Source organism: Borostomias antarcticus (assembly GCF_949987555.1).
Source record: "Borostomias antarcticus genome assembly, chromosome: 16".
Taxonomy (NCBI): Eukaryota; Metazoa; Chordata; class Actinopteri; order Stomiiformes; family Stomiidae; genus Borostomias; species Borostomias antarcticus.
Genome location: NC_140249.1, coordinates 8369341 through 8390883, shown reverse-complemented (window position 1 = coordinate 8390883; position 21543 = coordinate 8369341). Strand labels below are relative to the sequence as shown.

General features: G+C 45.6%; 1 protein-coding gene across 1 annotated transcript in view; it reads left to right on the top strand.

The window, feature by feature from the left end:
• Positions 1-322: 322 nt before the first annotated feature.
• The window catches only part of rock2a (rho-associated, coiled-coil containing protein kinase 2a), a gene marked incomplete at both ends in the record, with an annotated part of 50943 nt that continues 29722 nt past the window's right edge, over positions 323-21543 (top strand). The window contains 5 exons of the mRNA XM_084451185.1: positions 323-421; positions 18334-18415; positions 18543-18643; positions 19964-20101; positions 21060-21320. Of these exons, the coding sequence (XP_084307311.1) occupies positions 323-421; positions 18334-18415; positions 18543-18643; positions 19964-20101; positions 21060-21320 (681 nt within the window). The remainder of the gene's footprint in view (positions 422-18333; positions 18416-18542; positions 18644-19963; positions 20102-21059; positions 21321-21543) is intronic.

Below are 21543 nucleotides of genomic sequence, written 5' to 3'. Positions count from 1 at the left end.
CTCAAAATTCAAACTTAATCGCTGTGAGCATATGAACTCATGTGGAGAGTGGTACACGTTTTTTTTAATAGGCTTGACTAGCGTTAAAACTCTAGAACTAGACTGCTGGACAAGTTTATGGAGCGCTGCTTCTCCCTTTGGAATATTTCTTTCCTCATTGTGCACTAAAATTGGGAGGCGATTTCAGTAGAGCGGCGAGTCGGAGGCTGCTAGGCCCACGGCCATTGCTTAGGAACAAAAATACTTTTCTCATGTAAACTAATGTAGGCTATTTACCAGGCTCGTCTTATTTGTAGAAACGAGCGCTACATCAGTTGCAGAGATGTCGTTTGGTGCAGAGAGGAGGATGGAAACCCGGTTGAAAAAACTGGAGGCCATGATAAAAGACCCCAGATCAGCGATAAACTTGGAAAGTTTACTGGTAAGTCTATTGTATTAATTATTAATAGCCTTGTGTTGTATCCACGCTGTTACTTCATCTCGCACGCAAGCACATAGCCATGGTTTCCAACGAATGAGCGATTCTATAGTTCAGTAGCCTACCTATTTTTTGTGTTGTTGATTTGGCTAATTCCAATCGTTTGATACGCAGAGTCGTCATCTTTACAGTAGTTTAAGTCCTCCCCACCAATAGTTTGATGATGCTAAATAACACACCTTCAGAAACAGTAGCCTAGTTTATAGCAATGACAGCCTAGCTATTTGTCAACAGAAGGATACATGTAGTTGGGTCATTAGATGCTCGCTGCAGTCTAACTACGTGCAACATGTCGCAACGATGTGATAATTATATCCTGAAATTAAGTACAGCTTTCATATAAGGACATAATAAGAAGTGATGGTGTATTGAACAAATATGGTCGAATCGTTTGTTTTGACGTGCACACTACACGGCAGACCAATTCGCGATTATGTGGATTATTGAATAGCCTGCATGTGAAGGCTGTTTATGGAGACATTATTTCCGGCTAAACTGTTGAGCCATCTTCCGCCTGGAAAGGAACTGGCTCTTGCATAGTGTAGGCTAGCCTATGCCATCGTCCACTGTCGTTTGGCACAAGGACAAGACGGCATGCCGAATGTCTTAGTGACATGTTTTGGACTGGCTAGAGAAGACTCATGTTTTTGCCCCAAGATGATAAGTAAACGATGATTTAAAAAAAGGAGCATTTTGACTGATTGGCCTCCCATAAAATGTGGAATGTTATTTGACAGACTCTGTCATGACAACATTCTTAATTTATATTGTGCATTGTTGGTCTATTCAAATGGCATCTGGCATTATAAAAGAGAAGGAATGTGAGGTATTGCCCTTGTCACTAAGCACACTACTAGTGATGCTACCCCCTCAGGCAATATCTGACCATTACATGACACAGTACATTCTGATTACTCCTCAAATGAAGGATATTGGCTATTTTCATGTCACTGTAAATGGAACTGTATTTCTGTCTTTAGCTTTCACTTTTGCCTGGTTGATTTGTTATTTATTACTTAAAGTTCCATTACTCAGATGGATATTCCATCTCTTTCTTAAGTTTGAGTAGGTTTATTTGTCATGTAATATATCATATATGATGGAATTCTTAAAAACACTGCTTAAAATGTTTTTTATCTGCTGTAATACTTCAATTTCCCTGTGAGTGTCCTTGTCAGCATAGGATGTGGCGGTATTGAGTACAGAATGGGTAGGCCTAGTCCTAGTTTCAAAAATACTATATTTATTTTCTGCATATGAACTGCAGAGATCAGAGTTTGCGTGTGACGTGTTGAGGACTGAGTTTGCGGACTGAGTTTGCATGGGAATTGTTGAGGACTGAGTTTGCGTGTGAAGTGTTGAGGACTGAGTTTGAAGAGTGTGGGGGACTGAGTTTGTGTGTGAAGATTGTGGGGGACTGAGTTTGTGTGTGAAGAGTGTTGGGGACTGAGTTTGCATGTGAAGAGTGTGGGGGACTGAGTTTGTGTGTGAAGAGTGTTGGGGACTGAGTTTGCATGTGAAGAGTGTGGGGGAATGAGTTTGTGTGTGAAGAGTGTTGGGGACTGAGTTTGTGTGTGAAGTGTGTTGGGGACTGAGTTTGTGTGTGAAGTGTGTTGGGGACTGAGTTTGCATGTGAAGAGTGTGGGGGACTGTAGCCTGCATGTGAAGAGTGTGGGGGACTGTAGCCTGCATGTGAAGAGTGTGGGGGACTGTAACCTGCATGTGAAGAGTGTGGGGGACTGTAGCCTGCATGTGAAGAGTGTGGGGGACTGTAGCCTGCATGTGAAGAGTGTGGGGGACTGTAGCCTGCATGTGAAGAGTGTGGGGGACTGTAGCCTGCATGTGAAGAGTGTGGGGGACTGTAGCCTGCATGTGAAGAGTGTGGGGGACTGTAGCCTGCATGTGAAGAGTGTTGGGGACTGTAGCCTGTATGTGAACAGTGTGGGAGACTGTAGCCTGCATGTGAAGAGTGTGGGGGACTGTAGCCTGCATGTGAAGAGTGTGGGGGACTGTAGCCTGCATGTGAAGAGTGTGGGGGACTGTAGCCTGCATGTGAAGAGTGTGGGGGACTGTAGCCTGCATGTGAAGAGTGTGGGGGACTGTAGCCTGCATGTGAAGAGTGTTGGGGACTGTAGCCTGCATGTGAAGAGTGTGGGGGACTGTAGCCTGCATGTGAAGAGTGTGGGGGACTGTAGCCTGCATGTGAAGAGTGTGGGGGACTGTAGCCTGCATGTGAAGAGTGTTGGGGACTGTAGCCTGCATGTGAAGAGTGTGGGGGACTGTAGCCTGCATGTGAAGAGTGTGGGGGACTGTAGCCTGCATGTGAAGAGTGTGTGGGACTGTAGCCTGCATGTGAAGAGTGTGGGGGACTGTAGCCTGCATGTGAAGAGTGTGGTGGACTGTAGCCTGCATGTGAAGAGTGTGGGGGACTGTAGCCTGCATGTGAAGAGTGTGGGGAACTGTAGCCTGCATGTGAAGAGTGTGGGGGACTGTAGCCTGCATGTGAAGAGTGTGGGGGACTGTAGCCTGCATGTGAACAGTGTGGGAGACTGTAGCCTGCAGCCTTCTCTCTCCCAGGCCATGTTTATCTGCCTCACGCTGTCGCCAGGATGGAGAGTACTGAGGATTACCATCGCAGTATCTCACAGAGACACAGTCTAACATCTCCACGTGCTCTTTCTGACCAGCAACACACACACACACACACACACACACACACACACACACACACACACACACGTACACACACACGTACACACAATGTAGGCCTATCTGTGTGGAGTTGAGTTATGATGAGGGAATCCCCAGAAGTCTCAGGAATGTCCAGCTCCTGTTCACGCTTATCTCGGTGGCCATCACTGTCGTGCTCAAATATAGACATAGTACACTCTCAGGGCCCTGTTCTGCTGAAGAGCAATGAGCAAAAACACAGCAGACTCCTAGACTCGGTAGGAAAGCTCCTTTAGCATGTTCAGAACATGTCAGTGATAGCGCTGTGCCACACTGGTCTGGTTGTTTGTGTTCATGGGGTTGTTCTTTAGGGAAATCATGAACATGCTCATGACTGAGAGTAGAGAGACGCTCTAAAAGAGGGTTTATTTCCCAGCGCTGCAGAGGAATGGGAACGGGGACTATTATATTGGGCTAATTTATGTGTTTTTTTTCACAATTTGGCCACAGTATAAAAAGTACATGTAATTGAGTTCATGTGAATGTTGCTCAGCATTTCTCGCTGAAACATGTTGTGCAACATTCCTCAGAATGAATATGATAGCTCCTATTCTGCCGTAGGTTGTGATGAGCTAGCGGGATACATGCCTACAGCAGCATGCTGAACACAATCCCCCTCTCTGCCACAGTTACAGCGGCCCATTCGTAAAGAAATGGCTCACTCGCTTAAAACCTTCCCTTATTAGGAGGTTTATCACACTAAATGACTTGAGAGAGATTTGCCACAGTGAACCGTTGGTAAAGATGGCTGATTTTGTTTTCTTTACATAACATGGCAATGATAGACTAAATTTACACTTTTTTAATTGTCTACTGGTCACTGAAAATAATTTTACTGCTACTACTTAAGAGAACAGCAAAACTCTCAGTGCCAGTCTGGACTCTGGAGGTCTCTCCCCAAATTGCTGCAAAATAGTCATCTGCTAATGAAAGGGAAGAATCAATTGAGCCCTCATTAATAATAGGGTGGGAAACTATCGCTGACTCCTGAGACGCAGAGAGCTGACTGGCCTGTTGGGATGAGACTGCATTCTGCTGCATTCTGCTCAGTCAACTGGGTTGGATCACCTATCTTAAAGGCTGCAAGAGGGGCTTGTTTAGTCCAATCTCTCTCCCAAGTCCAATCAGGATGCAGTGCAGTGAGGTGGCCTTTTACTCCCGACCGCTGTGACCCAGATGGTCTGGATCCACATCTCTCTGCGTCCAGGGAGCCCGTCCTTCTTGCGTCCCAGTCCAGAACAGTGCGACGGCGTTCACACTGCTGGATGTTTGCAGATTTAAAAGGCAGACTGTAGCAGACTGATGAGGATGATGTCTTTTTGCCAGTGTGAATGGCCCTTTGGATGTTATGAATAATCTGGCTATCAATTAAATGGGCTAACTAGTGTTGAATGTAGTGTTGAGTGCAGGCCTGTGAGAGACAGGGAGACTAGTGTTGTATGTAGTGTTGAGTGCAGGCCTGTGAGAGACAGGAAGACCAGTGTTGAATGTAGTGTTGAGTGCAGGCCTGTGAGAGACAGGGAGACTAGTGTTGAATGTAGTGTTGAATGTAGTGTTGAGTGCAGGCCTGTGAGAGACAGGGAGACTAGTGTTGAATGTAGTGTTGAGTGCAGGCCTGTGAGAGACAGGGAGACTAGTGTTGACTGTAGTGAGTGCAGGCCTGTGAGAGACAGGGAGACGGATCATCTTGCTCATGTTTGAGGGAACTCCGGTTGGAGCTGTCGTCATTGCATGAGGTGCAAGTTCTGCTTTATGAAGCTTTATGAAGATGGACCATAGAGTTTGATATGAACGGTATGAATGCTGCAGGAAGCTATGGGACAGGGACGAGATGAAGACTGAAGACTTGAACTAGCTTTTTGATTCCACAGCTTTGGGACATTTTCTGTCATGTGAATTGACTCTGTGACAGTATTGTTTTGTTGGCCTCATCAGCTTTTTTGGCCCACACATTGGGTACATTCCTGGCTGGTGTGAACATCCACATTTCCAGTTGGTGACATTTTGGTAACAGCCAAGTTAAGTTATTCTCCCCTTTCAGAAAGCAACTCATACATATTAATGCATTTTCAATAGAAATTGCATACACCCACCACTACAGCTGGCTTGAGTTTCAGGAATGATGAAGTAAAACATTGAAGGCCTACTTAGCAAATGAACATTTTTTAAATACAATTTTGGTCATGCACTGACAACCATCTGACATCAGAATGTGTGTGATGGAGGCTAGGTGTCTCTTCCCCAAGCCCCTCTACTGGTCTCCTCTACTGGTCTCTTCCCCAAGCCCCTCTACTGGTCTCCTCCCCAAGCCCCTCTACTGGTCTCTTCTCCAAGCCCCTCTACTGGTCTCCTCCCCAAGCCCCTCTACTGGTGTCCTCCCCAAGCCCCTCTACTGGTCTCCTTCCCAAGCCCCTCTACTGGTCTCTTCCCCAAGCCCCTCTACTGGTCTCTCCAGTGGACAGCTGCTCACTGAGGGACTGCTGAGCAGCGAGCGTCACAGAGCAGCGTGACTCAAGCACGATCACTCAGACTAAGCATTAGGAAAGGTCATTCTGAAGATAAGGAAATATGCACAGTTGAATGCTGTCGCATGAGTAGCCTTGCCGCTGTCCTCAAGGAAATTACCTCATTGAGTAAATAGTTGGAGCTATATATGGGGCTCAAAGTCCCTCTGAATAGCTGCACTTTCCCCTTTCACTTTTTGCTTTGCACTCTTTCTCTCTCTCTCTCTCTCTCTTCTCTCTCTCCTTCTCCCCCTCTCCACTCCCTCTCTTTTCTCATTTCATAAGTAGACTTGTGTTTGTTTTGTTTTCAGTACCAGATGGCAGACTAGGCTTTTGGACTGGGACTACTTTACATGTCATCTCCATAGTGAGGTTTTAGTCCCTATTCACCTTGCAACTGTTGAGTTGCATCGCAAGACAATGTGTGTGTGTGTAGTGTGTGTCTCTATATATGTCTGTGGAAGTATATTTGTCTGTGTATTTTATTGTATTACATATATATATATGTATATATATATATATATATATATTTACTAATGACTGGTAACAATAACCCAGAGACAGAAGAGATGTTTCGCAATATCTGTTTATTTCATCCTTAAAAAGAATCTGTTTTTGGCTTTGATACAGACGTCCGATCTGGCATGTCATTTATACAACATGCTGATTGATTGATTGATTGATGCTAGTGATGCACCTGAGCCAGACGCTGTGCGCTGAGGACACGCTGAACCCAGGGAAGAGCAGCGATCCTGCGAACATGCAGGGAATCCTGTTAGATTGAATAACTGTTAAACGGGTTCTTCTATAACTCGGTGTTCTAGAAGAATTCATAACCTGCAGTTAGAGAAGCAGCGCCAGGCAGCTCCAGCTGTATTTACTAACACCACCTCCAGAATGACCGCTGTTGTTATTTGAAGGCATCTGTTGTTGTTGCATTACGGCTAGTTGCAAAAATACAGATGATCACCATACTTTTACACCACTGTAGATGTGAATTTTGATGATCTTAAATGTACACTCAATGGGTGGATCTTTGCACATTGTACATCACATACAGGACAGTTCTTTTAATCTATTTTAAAGTACTTAATTTCTTCTCTCTCAGTGAATCCCATTTCCACAATAGCTGTATTGGCTACTGTTGCGTAACCGCTACGTTATGCAGACTCGCATCTTCCACCAAAGCACTGTGGGTAACTGCCCCAGACCAGCCGGGCTGATTTGAGGAGGAACACTAGAAAGTGTCGCTCTGGACGGCAGCCTTCCTCAGCGACCTGCTACTAATATTCCCAGGGGTTGATTTAGATGGAACCACCCTCCCGTGTGGGTTAGCGTTGTCTCCTGTGTCTGCGGTTTCTGTTGTCAGGGCCTGGTAGTGTCTGTGCCATATCTGGAGGAAGCAGTATGGTGTGTGAGGTTTGTGTGGGGGCGGGGTTGAGTCCAGCGGGGGGCGGGGTTGAGTCTAGCGGGGGGCGGGGTTGGGTCTAGCGGGGGCAGGGTTGAGTCCAGCGACGGTAATTGATTGGGTAAATGTTTAGCTTAAGGCCCACTGTGTTAAGACTGGCACCACGCGCCATCCGTCTTCTCTTCTCCTCTACTCTCATGTTATGATTTCTGCTCATGTGTTTCCAGAGGGGAGAGTTCACTAACTATTCTCTGGAAGTGTCTTTATAGGAAACACATGAGTGTTTGAGTTGATGCGGAAGCGTTTGTGTGGACAGGCAGAGAGGGATGGTGCCAGACTCGGAGCATCCTACTGGAATCACATCCTTTGTCAGTGGAGCGAACATTTCCTGCTTAGTTTCTGTAAATGAGATCTTTTGAGGTCGTTTGTCAAGCTTTTGAGGTTGTGGTCAGAAGTACTGTATATGATCACTGAAACTCAGATCGACAGAGTCAAAACATCCTGCTATAGGTTTACGCAACTCCTAGTCTGATACAACCTTTTAAGGGCTGGCCATGGGGGCTCCTGAGTATTATGAATGATTTATAACATAAATTATGCTTCATTATTAATACAGAAATGATAAGTCAGTGTCCTTAAATAACACAAATGTTGAAAGCTTGAAGTATAATTGAGGGATTAATGAAAATATTTTGTAATTGGAGGCTTATCATTGTGGATATCATGGGTTGATGTCAAACCCAATTAGGAGTTATTTCATATTGAAAACATTAACTTTATTGTCCCTAGGGTCTTGGACACCATGCTGTATGTTGCTGTGTATCAATACAATAGAAATTAAAAAATTAAAAAAGCAAGTACAATAAAAATGCAAAATACACTAAAAACATATTGACTGCATTTTAGACCAATAATTCACTGCATATTTGAGCAGTTTGGTACATATGAGAGTATGTAAGCTTAGTATTGCATCAAGACAGGAACCTTGCTACTTGGTAGAGACAAATCATTTCCCAATAGTACATAGCCTGAGGTTTTCTCCCACAAATGTATTTATGTTCCTTAACATAAACATCTTTGAATTTATGTTATTTGAAGGTTTATTTGGTTGACTCTCATCATGTTACATCTCTTAATAACTCAATCACCATACCCGGTTTAGACATCTCATCCCTCCCTTGCTGTCATTGGTTTCCCCCTTTATCTGTCCTTTCTCCCCTCCACCTCCTCCCCATATCCTCTCTCCCTCATCCCCTCTCCCTCTCTCTCCACCTCATCCCCTCTCCACCTCATCCTTTCTCCACCTCATTCTCTCTCCACCTCATCCCCTCTCCACCTCATCCTCTCTCCACCTCATCCCCTTTCCACCTCATCCTTTCTCCACCTCATCCTCTCTACCTCATCCCCTCCACTTCATCCTCTCCACCTCATCCTCTCTCCACCTCATCCCCTCTCCACCTCATCCTTTCTCCACCTCATTCTCTCTCCACCTCATCCCCTCTCCACCTCATCCTCTCTCCACCTCATCCCCTTTCCACCTCATCCTTTCTCCACCTCATCCTCTCTACCTCATCCCCTCCACTTCATCCTCTCCACCTCATCCTCTCTCCACCTTATCCTCTCTCCATCTCATCCTCTCTCCCTCATCCCCTCTCCACCTCATCCTCTCTCCATCTCATCTTCTCTCCCTCATCCCCTCTCCACCTCATCCTCTCTCCATCTCATCCTCTCTCCCTTATCCCCTCTCCACCTCATTCTCTCCACCTCATCCTCTGTCCACCTCATCCCCTCTTCCTCTCTCTCTCCACCTCAGTCTTTCACCCCCTGGGCTATTCTGTCCTCTTCCTCCTCCACCACAGTGCTCCTTCTCCCACTCTTATCTACCTCTTCCTCCTGCACTCTATCTCCCTCCCTATGTCTGCAGCAGCACGGAGGTGTGTGTGTGTGTGTGTGTGTGTGTGTGTGTGGAGAGGGGTGGGGGGGGGTGTAGGTCCACCATCCCCTAAGTGCACTAGCCTGCTCCAGCTTATAGAGCCAGTAGTGTGTGTGTGTGTGTGTGTGTGTGTGTGTGTGTGTGTGTGTGTGTGTGTGTGTGTGTGTGTGTGTGTGTGTGTGTGTGTGTGTGTGTGTGTGTGTGTGTGTGTTTTGTGTGTGTGTGTGTGTGTGTGTGTGTTCTGAGCATGGCCACTGCTCGCAGGCAGCAGGACTGGCTGTGCTGGGCTGCTGGGAAGAAACACTGCCATATAAGGAGGTGACGGTCGCCCCGGCCAATTTGTGCAAAACAAGCCAGTCTGCAGCGCAGCACCTCTCTGGAGAAGCCCTGCTTCCCCCTTCCTCCTGATCCACTGGGCTTCTGGGGCCGGGGGCGCTAGCCTCTCTCTGGAACACTGCTGTCTTTCGGGAGAATGTTGTTGTGCTTCAATTGTAGTGGTCTTATTATATGAAATTACAAATTGCAGTGGTTTTAACCGTTTTAGCTTTTTATGCTTAAACTAATATTATTAACTAAACGTATAGCCTACCACAAGAGTGCCTGAAGCAGGTTTGACAGACATTCAGTGTTGATGTGGCAATCTGATAGACAAAGGACATTACTTAATTTATTGACTGTGCATACATACTGTATACACATAAACGAGCATAAGTGGATACAGAAATTGTATTTTGCATGACTAATTTAGATGCTGAAAAAATATATTTTGTTCTGCGTAAATACCCAGTATGAGGTGTTAAATGAGTTGTCTTGAGTGGTAAGCAGACCCAGCAATATGTACTGACCAGTAAGTGAGCCACCAGCAGAAATGCAAACAACGGAGAAAATGTATCCTATCTATCATTTTCTGCATAATTTTCACCAACAACACTTAATTTCTTTCATAAATCTGTGTAAAAGCCACAAACGAGTACAATAAATACTTTTATTAATACTTTTATTGTCATGTGTATTATAAAATACAATGAAATGCACTGTGCTCGGCACTCTCAGACATCAAGACATAACTTAAGACATAAGACAGTAAGACATTACAACAATATGACAGGAGACGTTTACAAAATAAGACATTAAGACACTGTAGACATTACGAAATATGACAATATGACATTAAGATATTACAAAGAGACATTAAAGTGCTTAAAGCAAAAGTAGGAGCATCAGTGATTCATCAGCCTAACTGCCTGTGGAGAAAAACTGTTACTGAGACGGGTGGTACGTGACTTGATGCTCCGGTAATGTTTTTTGGATGGAAGGAGAGAGAACAGTGCATGGGCAGGGTGACTGGGGTCCCTAATGATGGTACAGGCTTTCCTCTTACAGCGAGTGGTGTAGATGGTATTTGAAGGACACTTCCCAAATTATTTTATTTTAATCTTTACCAGATATATTGCTAACTGTGGCTTTTGTGCCCAAACCTGTAAAGTAGGAGATGTGTGATAGTAACACATGATATTACCTGTCGCATTGTGCAAAACACCCAGGCTTTTCTCACAGTGGGTCAGTAATCTGCATGTGTTCAATCTCACCTGCACTGGGACAGTTATGACCCCAACGTGCACTGTGCCCACCTTGCTGACAGGGAAAGCTGAATCCTGCCTGTTGAATCAACACATTGTTTTGCTTGAAGAGCTTGCACACACAGGAGCTTATTCAATAGGGTTTGTGTATGGTAAAGAGACACCTCACTCTAATCCACACCTAAATTAATGCATGTGAGAATTCTGCAAACATTTGAAATGTAGCCTATTTTTGGCCATGCGGGCACCAGTGCTGGGAGCAGAGAGGCTGGGGAGGACAGACCTCCCACACAAACACACGATCCATCTGCCCAAGCATCCGCACCTAACAACCACCTCCTGGGCCCAGATAGCCTCCCACACAAGGAACACAAAATACATGTGTTTATTACAGCGCTGTTGCATTTTCATAATTCACGTGTTCGATCTCACAGCGGTATTTAAGACTGAGAAAATACCAGATCACACCAATACCAGATCACACCAATACCAGATTACACCAATACCATGATCACACCTGTACCATGATCACACCAATACCAGATTACACCAATACCATGATCACACCTGTACCATGATCACACCAATACCATGATCTCACCAATACCATATCACACCAATACCATATCACACCAATACCAGATCTAACCAATACCAGATCACACCAATACCAGATCACACCAATACCAGATCACACCAATACCATGATCACACCAATACCAGATCACACCAATACCATGATCACACCAATACCTGATCACACCAATACCATGATCACACCAGGATAAAACCTGATTTGCGCATGTTTTAGGAGTTTTTGTTACATCTGAATTGGCTGACCTTTTACAGCGTTACTGTAGTACAACAAAACTCTGATATGAGTGGTCCATGACCTTTCTTTCTTGGATTGGGGTCCTAAGAATTTTGTGGATTTGTAGCTTTTTTCTTCTTCTTCAGGATTCAGATTTTAACTTAATTTTTCCCATGTTTATGTCTGAGAGATTTGTTTTTATGTTTCGAATCTGCAATTCAGTCCATGATATCCGCATGGCATAAATCATAAGGCCCTATTATATGCTGCACCATCATGCTGTAATTTATGTTGTAGTCTAGTCTCGTATTTCCGACTTTGTTTTAGCACTGCATCAGAGAAGGGTCTGGCTGAACCAATCATCATTCTGCGATAGGAAAAAAACACTTTCTTCAAACCAATCCCAATCGTCTTGGGCGGTGCAAAGCCCAGGATGCAACGACGGTGCCCTTGCAAAATAGAGTTGGGGGGATCTTGTTTTGGTGGAACCTTCGCGCATGGGGAGGTGTACTGGCCAGCAGCTATTTTCTCGTCCATGCCATGTGGCGTACGCTACAACTACCCCCCTTGACTGCAGGGTTTTCACACCTCCATTATCGCAACCAAGGGGGACACTACCTACCAAAACCATGGCATTTCCACGCCATGTGTACGTTTACCCTCTCTAGCTCACTGCAGATGATAGGCTATGCTTACAATATGAAACATTTTTTCCCATAGCCGGTGGGCAAACATTCATGAATGTCCCTGTTAAACAGCAAATTTTGTGAACATATTCTTAGTATGTCTTTACAAACATTCTCCGAAAGAACCAAGCTGGCCTGCCTTATTGCACAATCCAAATCTTCGTGAAAACGTGCCATTTTCAGCTTGTATATTGCTACTGTAGTTTGGAGGTTGTTGTTTCATGTAGGAAAGCATATTTTGAAAACAGTAACACACAGTCAGCTGAAGGGGAGGAATCTGGATTGAATCTGATTGGTATGGCAGGCTTATTCCAAACAACAACATCCTGTGAGTGTGACTATGTAACCCTAACCAGTGAAGTCAGATTCATTCTCTCAAGCACCGAAGTGTGATTTTAAAACAAATATTGTTCCATGGTCAGTGAATTGGGCAAATTCAACAAAGCTATTGTTATTAAAATGTTATTGTTTTAGTTTGACCTAGGTCTGATCCACACATGACACATCAGCTCAAAAAGAGAACCTGTCAGACAACATAACATTCATAATAGAGACAAGACCCCCCTCGTCCTCCCCTGGGGGTCACAGTAAAACGGGAGGCTTTTGCTATTTTGTGAGCCTCTTGTCTCCTGCTGTTCCCTGCTCTGCCTGGCATGCCCCTCACTTCGCCTGGGTCTTTGTTTCTCCCAACAACTATTTTTAAACATCTGGAATTTGATCAAAACAGCTTTCTACAAAATCCTTTTAAAGTCCCGAGCGAGCGGCTTGTTTTCTGTTCCACATGCCTGGAGATGAGATCGCAGAGAGGAGGTTTTAGGAAGTTGGCAAGAGGCAACGGTTCCTATTATTGGGGTTAGATCATTTGGCATTGCCTCCTGGTATTCACCCCTGTTTGGAGGTGTTCAATCCCATCAATTCAAATGAATCCTCAAGGCATTTTTAGCTTTGTTTGCAAGTCTATCGGATGAGAATTAAGAGTGGGGTTGTGGGTTCTTAGGAAATAGTCCATTAGTCAGCACCTGCATTCTCAATGTTGTTAGGTGGAAATTCTGAGAGATGTCAGTGATGGTCATTCACCAAATCTGGGGCTGACTGAACATTCCTGGGGCAATGGAGCCAATGGAGTCCTAAAAGTGCAAAACAAACCTTGCCCTTGAACTTTGGTCAAGCAGATGTACTGTAAGTGAAAGGTTTGTCTAGAAAAAGGCCTGAAACATTTTAATAGCTTAAGCATGTTGCTTGCTAGTTTACGGAAGCTGCTGCCAACAATCATCCACTCTGCTTTTATAACTCCATTTAGCTTCATTTCCCTTTTTTTGTATATCTCAATGAATTCTGCTCGTGCTTAATTCCATTGCGATTACAATGTAGGCTACTGCTTGAAAGCAGCCTGTAGTTGTAGGCCCAGTTGAGATATGTCTCAATCTGATAAACCGATACTAAAGGGACATTGAAACTGTCTGATCACTAGCTGAGTCTGATCATGCCTAAAAGGATATTGACTCTCAAGATGTGAATTTAATTTAATTACTTAACGGAGATTATTGGCCCTCGTGTCGTGCATTATTTTTCAATAACAGCACACCTTGTTGTGTATTATCCAGCTTATCATGGTCACTTGCCAAAGACAAAAGATATGTACCATTTACTCATTTTCTACATTAAAATATAAATATGTTGTTTATACTTTGCTCCACGGCAGCCTAGGCCGTGTTCACACTAGACATTTTTTAATGACCAGCACCTTTTTTTTTTTACATGAAACCCTTTTTGGAGAATGCGGACCCGGAAAATTGGTACGCGTGTACTGTCCCTAAATTAATTACCAGTGCCTAAAAGACTTCAAGATGGATAAAGTAGCCTACCGGTTGAGCCTTGTGATTGCCGTTTCACACTACACAGAGTTATGACATAAGTCACAAACAATGCATTTATACAGGGTGTGATATGCCCTGTAGCCTACTGCTGTCGGCCACGGATGATATCATGTACCCACAAACGGTGCCTTGACTGGTCAGGTAGCCTACTGTACCTCTACTCTACTGTCTATATATATATATATATATAAATAACATCCAGTGTCGTGCCCAGTCTTTTTTTTTAATGAAAATACAGGTAACACCCTGACAAACAACTCAATGTGCCAAAGACCACATTTCCATCTACTGTACAAAATACTATTTAATGCAACATGGGTTGCGGGACACGAGCCCTTAAAAAATATCAGTTCTGAAAAAGAAAAATCTGTGGGAAAAATGTGCCAGTGGAAGCTGAAATGACTGCAGTTGCTAAAAAGAGCCAGCTGACCATCATCTAATAGAGATCCCTCAGAGATGGCAATCGTGCAATCTGAACGAGGCTTCCCCCCTGACACTAACAGCTGCCACACACCAGGGCAGAGGGCCTGGCCATCTTACTGGTCTAATATATCTCCCACCCTCTCTCCCTCCTTCCTACCATCTAATGAGCCTCTGAGAGAGAGGGGGACAGAGATACCCAGCTGTGGGACTCCTCTGTCAGGATCAGGGGAGATGGGGACAGAGATACCCAGCTGGGGGACTCCTCTGTCAGGATCAGGGGAGAGGGGGACAGAGATACCCAGCTGGGGGACTCCTCTGTCAGGATCAGGGGAGATGGGGACAGAGATACCCAGCTGGGGGACTCTGTCAGGATCAGGGGAGAGGGGGACAGAGATACCCAGCTGGGGGACTCTGTCAGGATCAGGGGAGATGGGGACAGAGATACCCAGCTGGGGGACTCTGTCAGGATCAGGGGAGATGGGGACAGAGATACCCAGCTGTGGGACTCTGTCAGGATCAGAGGGGAGGGGGACAGAGATACCCAGTTGGGGGACTCCTCTGTCAGGATCAGAAAGACACCTGACATCAACAGTGAGGCTACCAGCATTAGTGACCTGATCAGCTGGTCAGAAGGAGCATCAGAGCCACCTCTTACCTTCTCCCTAAGCACTTGGCAGGTGAAGAGCTTCACCAATACTCCCATGGAGGTGCTCAACTGGCCTTGCCACACACACAGCATTGAGAGGGTTGTTAAAATGGTGACTGAGGCTTCAGCCACGTACTTCTCTCAGGGAAAGAGGGATTGAGAGATCAGGACTCAGGAGACCAGCAGGAGGCTGATGTCTAAGAATGACTCAAAGCAGGACTTGTACAACCTGGTAAAGTTCAAGAAGTCAGGAGATTGAGCTTTGTAATAAGTATCCAGTTATAAACAGACTTGTACAACCTGGCAAGGTTCAAGAAGTCAGGAGATTGAGCTTTGTAATTGTATCAAATGATGTATATGCAATTAATAAATATGTATTTTCACCTGTTAATAAATATGTAAATGTGATATGGAATATAATAGAAACAACGAGTTCTCTTGACCTATGGCTGAAAAGATGGCAACATGGTACATGGGAGATAATCACCTGATCCTCAGAGAGCTCTATTCATAAAACATAAATAGGAATATGAATACTGATTATTTATTAGACTTATCATAATAATACCTTTCATGATGGAATCCTAAAATTATTGCGCCAGTAGGTGATGCACAGGGTTAGAGCATTCTTGAGCATCGTGTGTGTGTGTGTGTGTGTGTGTTTGGGGGCAGGGTGGTGTGTGTGTGTGTGTGTGTGTGTGTGTGTGTGTGTGTGTGTGTGTGTGTGTGTGTTTGGGGGTAGGGTGGTGTGTGTGTTTGGGAGCAGGGTGGTGTCTGTGTGTGTTTGGGGGCAGGGTGGTGTGTGTGTTTGGGGGCAGGGTGGTGTGCGTGTTTGGGGGCAGGGTGGTGTGTGTGTGTGTTTGGGGGCAGGGTGCAGGGTGGTGTGTGTGTGTTTGGGAGCAGGGTGCAGGGTGGTGTGTGTGTGTGTGTGTGTTTGGGAGCAGGGTGGTGTGTGTGTGTTTGGGGGCAGGGTGCAGGGTGGTGTGTGTGTGTGTGTGTGTGTGTTTGGGAGCAGGGTGCAGGGTGGTGTGTGTGTGTGTGTGTGTTTGGGAGCAGGGTGCAGGGTGGTGTGTGTGTTTGGGAGCAGGGTGGAGGGTGGTGTGTGTGTTCGGGGGCAGGGTGGTGTGTGTGTGTGTTTGGGGGCAGGGTGCAGGGTGGTGTGAGTGTGTGTTTGGGGGCAGGGTGCAGGGTGGTGTGTGTGTTTGGGAGCAGGGTGCAGGGTGGTGTGTGTGTTTGGGAGCAGGGTGGAGGGTGGTGTGTGTGTTTGGGAGCAGGGTGGAGGGTGGTGTGTGTGTTCGGGGGCAGGGTGGTGTGTGTGTGTGTGTTTGGGGGCAGGGTGCAGGGTGGTGTGTGTGTGTGTGTGTGTTTGGGAGCAGGGTGGAGGGTGGTGTGTGTGTTTGGGAGCAGGGTGGAGGGTGGTGTGTGTGTTTGGGAGCAGGGTGCAGGGTGGTGTGTGTGTTTGGGAGCAGGGTGCAGGGTAGTGTGTGTTTGGGAGCCGGGTGGAGGATGGTGTGTGTGTGTGTGTGTTTGGGAGCAGGGTGGTGTGTGTGTGTGTGTGTTTGGGAGCAGGGTGGAGGGTGGTGTGTGTGTTTGGGAGCAGGGTGCAGGGTGGTGTGTGTGTGTTTGGGAGCAGGGTGCAGGGTGGTGTGTGTGTTTGGGAGCAGGGTGGTGTGTGTGTGTGTGTTTGGGAGCCGGGTGGAGGGTGGTGTGTGTGTGTGTGTGTTTGGGAGCAGGGTGGTGTGTGTGTGTGTTTGGGAGCAGGGTGGAGGGTGGTGTGTGTGTTTGGGAGCAGGGTGAAGGGTGGTGTGTGTGTGTGTGTGTTTGGGTGCAGGGTGGTGTGTGTGTTTGGGAGCAGGGTGGTGTGTGTGTTTGGGAGCCGGGTGGAGGATGGTGTGTGTGTGTGTGTGTTTGGGAGCAGGGTGGAGGGTGGTGTGTGTGTTTGGGTGCAGGGTGGTGTGTGTGTTTGGGAGCAGGGTGGTGTGTGTGTGTGTTTGGGAGCCGGGTGGAGGGTGGTGTGTGTGTGTGTGTGTTTGGGAGCAGGGTGGTGTGTGTGTGTGTTTGGGAGCAGGGTGGAGGGTGGTGTGTGTGTTTGGGAGCAGGGTGAAGGGTGGTGTGTGTGTTTGGGAGCAGGGTGGAGGGTGGTGTGTGTGTGTGTGTGTTTGGGTGCAGGGTGGTGTGTGTGTTTGGGAGCAGGGTGGTGTGTGTGTGTGTGTGTGTGTTTGGGAGCAGGGTGGTGTGTGTGTGTGTGTGTGTGTGTGTGTGTGTGTGTGTGTGTGTGTGTGTTTGGGAGCAGGGCGCCTCAGAGGAAATGACTTGCACACAGAAGGACCAGCTTCATGACCCAGAGAAATTATCTGACCAGTCCTGGGCGGGGCGGATCATTTCCTGTATTGCTCAACTCCAAGGGAGATCCTCTGTGTGTGTGTGCGTGTGTGCATGTGTGCGTGTGCGTGCGTGCGCACACTTTTTCCCTTAAATAGTATTTTTGTGTGAGGTCAGTCCTTTAATGGGAAGTAGAGTTTAGATGTTGAAATGGAACGGCTGGTTCACCCCTGTGGCGGGAGAGAGAGAGAGAGAGAGAGAGAGAGAGAGATAGGGTGAGAGAACCAAACAGACCCAGGATCAGTTGTTTTAGGTGTTTTCTTCTAGTTGTGAAGGAGAGGACTTACTCTCTGAATGCGTTGCTGACCCATCCCCAGGCTGAAGAGCTGCTCTTTCATCATTCTTTCCAAGATGATGTTATTCTTTCTCTTTACTGCCTATTGTCTATGCAAACGCGTCTTTATGTTCTTATGAACAGACTATCAGGCAGTATGGCAGCCCCTGTAAATGCTGAAATTGAGGACAGTATATCATGAATTCATTTAACAGAATGTTAAAATACACACGTGTTAAAATAAGCCACAACCATCACATGTACTTTCTAGCGTTGTTGAGGAATACACACAATAAAGTTTGAGCCTCCTGTGTCCCTCATTCAGAAGCTCATCCAGGCCTGGGCGGAGCTGGGTCACAATCATTTAATGTAATACCTGTTTGTTATTCTTCACTTTTGAATTGTGGCTGATGAACGGTCCACCTATCTAAAAAACAATATCACTGTCTGGGTGATGATCTGTTTTTCTATCTCTTCTTTATTACTGCAAACATATTTAGTGGTCATGTGGAACATCCCAGTACTGAGAGAGAAAGTGCCCAAAGAGGTCAGACATGTTTGCTTGATCAGGCCACTCATCTGAGCGTTTCTTCCTCCACAGGATTCTATGAATGCCTTGGTTTTAGATCTGGACTACCCGGCCCTACGGAAAAACAAAAACATAGAGACCTTTCTAAACAGATGTAAGTATCTGCATGTGTGCATGTCCCCGGTGGTGTAAGGCTGCAGTTGTGTAGACGACTCACTTCTCTTCCTTCTCTGTAGATGAGAAAGTCATGGGGCACATTCACTTCTCTTCCTTCTCTGTAGATGAGAAAGTCATGGGGCACATTCGAGAGCTCCAGATGAAGTCGGAGGACTTTGACCGGGTGAAGGTGATCGGCAGAGGGGCCTTCGGCGAGGTTCAGCTGGTAAATTGTCTTTTCCTCAGCGTGAATTGAATCCCTTCAGTATTCACCGACATCATTTTGTTTGTTTGTTATTTACACACTCAATATCGGACAGTATCTTAATATATCATTCAACCACACTGAATATCAACTATGGGTGGCTAAACTCAAAGTCAAACATGAGTGGAAAATGGGCCCAGAGTCTTTCCATTTCAAATGTCTACAGACCCAGCTTCAAGTGGCTAGTGTAACTTAAGTTGAACTTTAAAGTCGCACTGAAATGAAAGAAGCATTCTGTCCCATTTTGGTTCACATAATTGGTCATAGTGTTCACCTATTCAACGATGTATGCCAAAAAAAATTACAAAATTCTACTTTTGTTGTAATCTTATATCAAAGTATATCATTTCTTACTTCCTGGAAAACAGTAGGTCACGTGCAATGACGACAACAGGTACCTTAGATTTTAGGCCAATAATCTCACGACATCCACCCGTCAATCAACGCTATCCTTCTATCGAATCTGTCTAAAGTTCTTAAAACCCGTCTACTTGTCAATGTTCCAATCAAATTCTTCTAAACATATGTCCCACCCTCATAGCTTGTTTGCGTTGGAAATACGTCAAACTACGGAAATCAGATGATCTCAAACGTCCATTTCAGTGCGACTTTAAAGTCCCTTCTCAGTATGGAGCCCCATGGAACCGCTAAGCTGTGGCTAAAGCTGTGTTCATGTCAGACAGTCATGTACGAGAGATGGAACCAAGCGTGGGCAAGAGATACTGATCAGGGACAGTGAAACCTGTGACACTAGCAAACTGGAATGGAATATCGCTAAAATACCTGCAGTAAAGCGGAAAACAGCTGAGTTGTCATGTATATTCATGTCAAGGAAAGATTGCTTTGGCCAGGATAGGCAATTTTGGAGAAACCAGGAAGAGTAAACTAGATTTTGAAAAATGCATTTGTCTAAATCCCCTCCCTCACACTCCTCCAAACTGGGGAAAGCACATGACCCTCGCTGGGCGGGCAGGTCAGCTGACAGATAGGGAGGCAATCCAATCACATCAAGGGGGTATCTCTAAATGATTGGATGGATTTATTACAGTCCCTCAACTACCACAGATGAGATTTTTGTTTGTATCAGAGCATTTTATCTACCGATTGCTGTCTAGATATAAATAGAATTGCAAAAAAAAAAAGCAAAAAGTGCTTCTGAGCCAAATTGTCCAAAAATAAATTAAAATACATGAGCTAGTCTCATACATAAGCTAGTTGCAATATGACCAGCCTGGTTAAACAAAGGTTCAAATGAAAGAGTAATGTTTGTTCTTTCTCCAGGTGAGACACAAAGCATCTCAGAAGGTTTACGCCATGAAGCTCCTCAGCAAGTTTGAGATGATCAAGCGCTCTGACTCCGCCTTCTTCTGGGAGGAGAGGGACATCATGGCCTTCGCTAACAGTCCCTGGGTGGTGCAGGTGAGACAGTTCAAACACACTCTGAGCCTGGGCCATTATACACACACTCTGAGCTTGGGCCATTATACACACTCTGAGCCTGGGCCATTATACACACACTCTGAGCTTGGGCCATTATACACACACTCTGCACACATTCTGAGCTTGGACCATTATACACACACACTGAGCTTGGGCCATTACACACACACTCAGAGCTTGGGCCATTACACACACACTCTGAGACTGGGCCATTACAGACACACTCTGAGCCTGGGCCATTATACACACACTCTGAGCTTGGGCCATTACACACGAACTCTGAGTCTGGGCAATTATTCACACACTCTGAGCTTGGGCCATTACACACAGACTCTGAGACTGGGCCATTACAGACACACTCTGAGCTTGGGCCATTACACACACACCCACGCTGAGCCTGGGCCATTATACATGTTACAAGATCTTGATATGAGCCATTTTGCAGCTACATTCAAATCAAGTGGGTGAACATTACAGTTAATATGTAACACTCATGGCAAAGGGACACATTCCTGAGGAGCACAAAGCACAGTGCAGACATGTTCTGCCTCCATCCACATAGAGCACATATAGGGCCTGGGACACATATAGCACATATAGGGCCTGGACACATATAGCACATATAGGGCCTGGGACACATAGAGCACATATAGCACATAGGGGACACAGGCCTGCTCACACAGGAGATAACACTCAAGCAAACTACAGATGCACTAGAATTAGGAAGGAACTATTAGGAACAGAGAAACTCCTACAACACAGTGCAAGTTCAGTTGCAAATTGATCACCTAAAAGCTTGGCTTTATACTGTTTACTGTTAGATTGTACAATAATGATACATCATTCAAGCATGTAATTAAGTTCATTCATGCATGTAATTACGTTATAAGCTGACATGTTTGCAACAAGCAATAAATGTGTGCATGTTGTGTTGTAGCTTTGCTGTGCCTTCCAAGATGACCGCTACTTATACATGGTGATGGAGTACATGCCGGGAGGGGACCTGGTCAACCTCACCAGCACCTACGATGTTCCCGAGAAGTGGGCCAAGTTCTACACTGCAGAAGTGGTCATGGCGTTGGACGCCATTCACTCCATGGGGTTCATTCACCGTGACGTCAAGCCAGACAACATGCTGCTGGACCACCTCGGACACCTCAAATTGGCTGACTTCGGAACCTGCATGAAAATGGACGGGGTGAGATCTTTATGGAATCATGTGTCGATCGTTATACACTTTTATTATTGTTGATGGAATTCTTCATAGAACTTCATTTTATGACTTGATCTGTCAACCATTCTGATATTTTGTTCGGGTAATTTTTTTTTGCAAGAAAGCATCAGTATGATAGTGTCAACTTTTATTTTCTTAATTACATTCAGTGTTACAGGGATCGTGTACATTGATTAAAATGACTTTC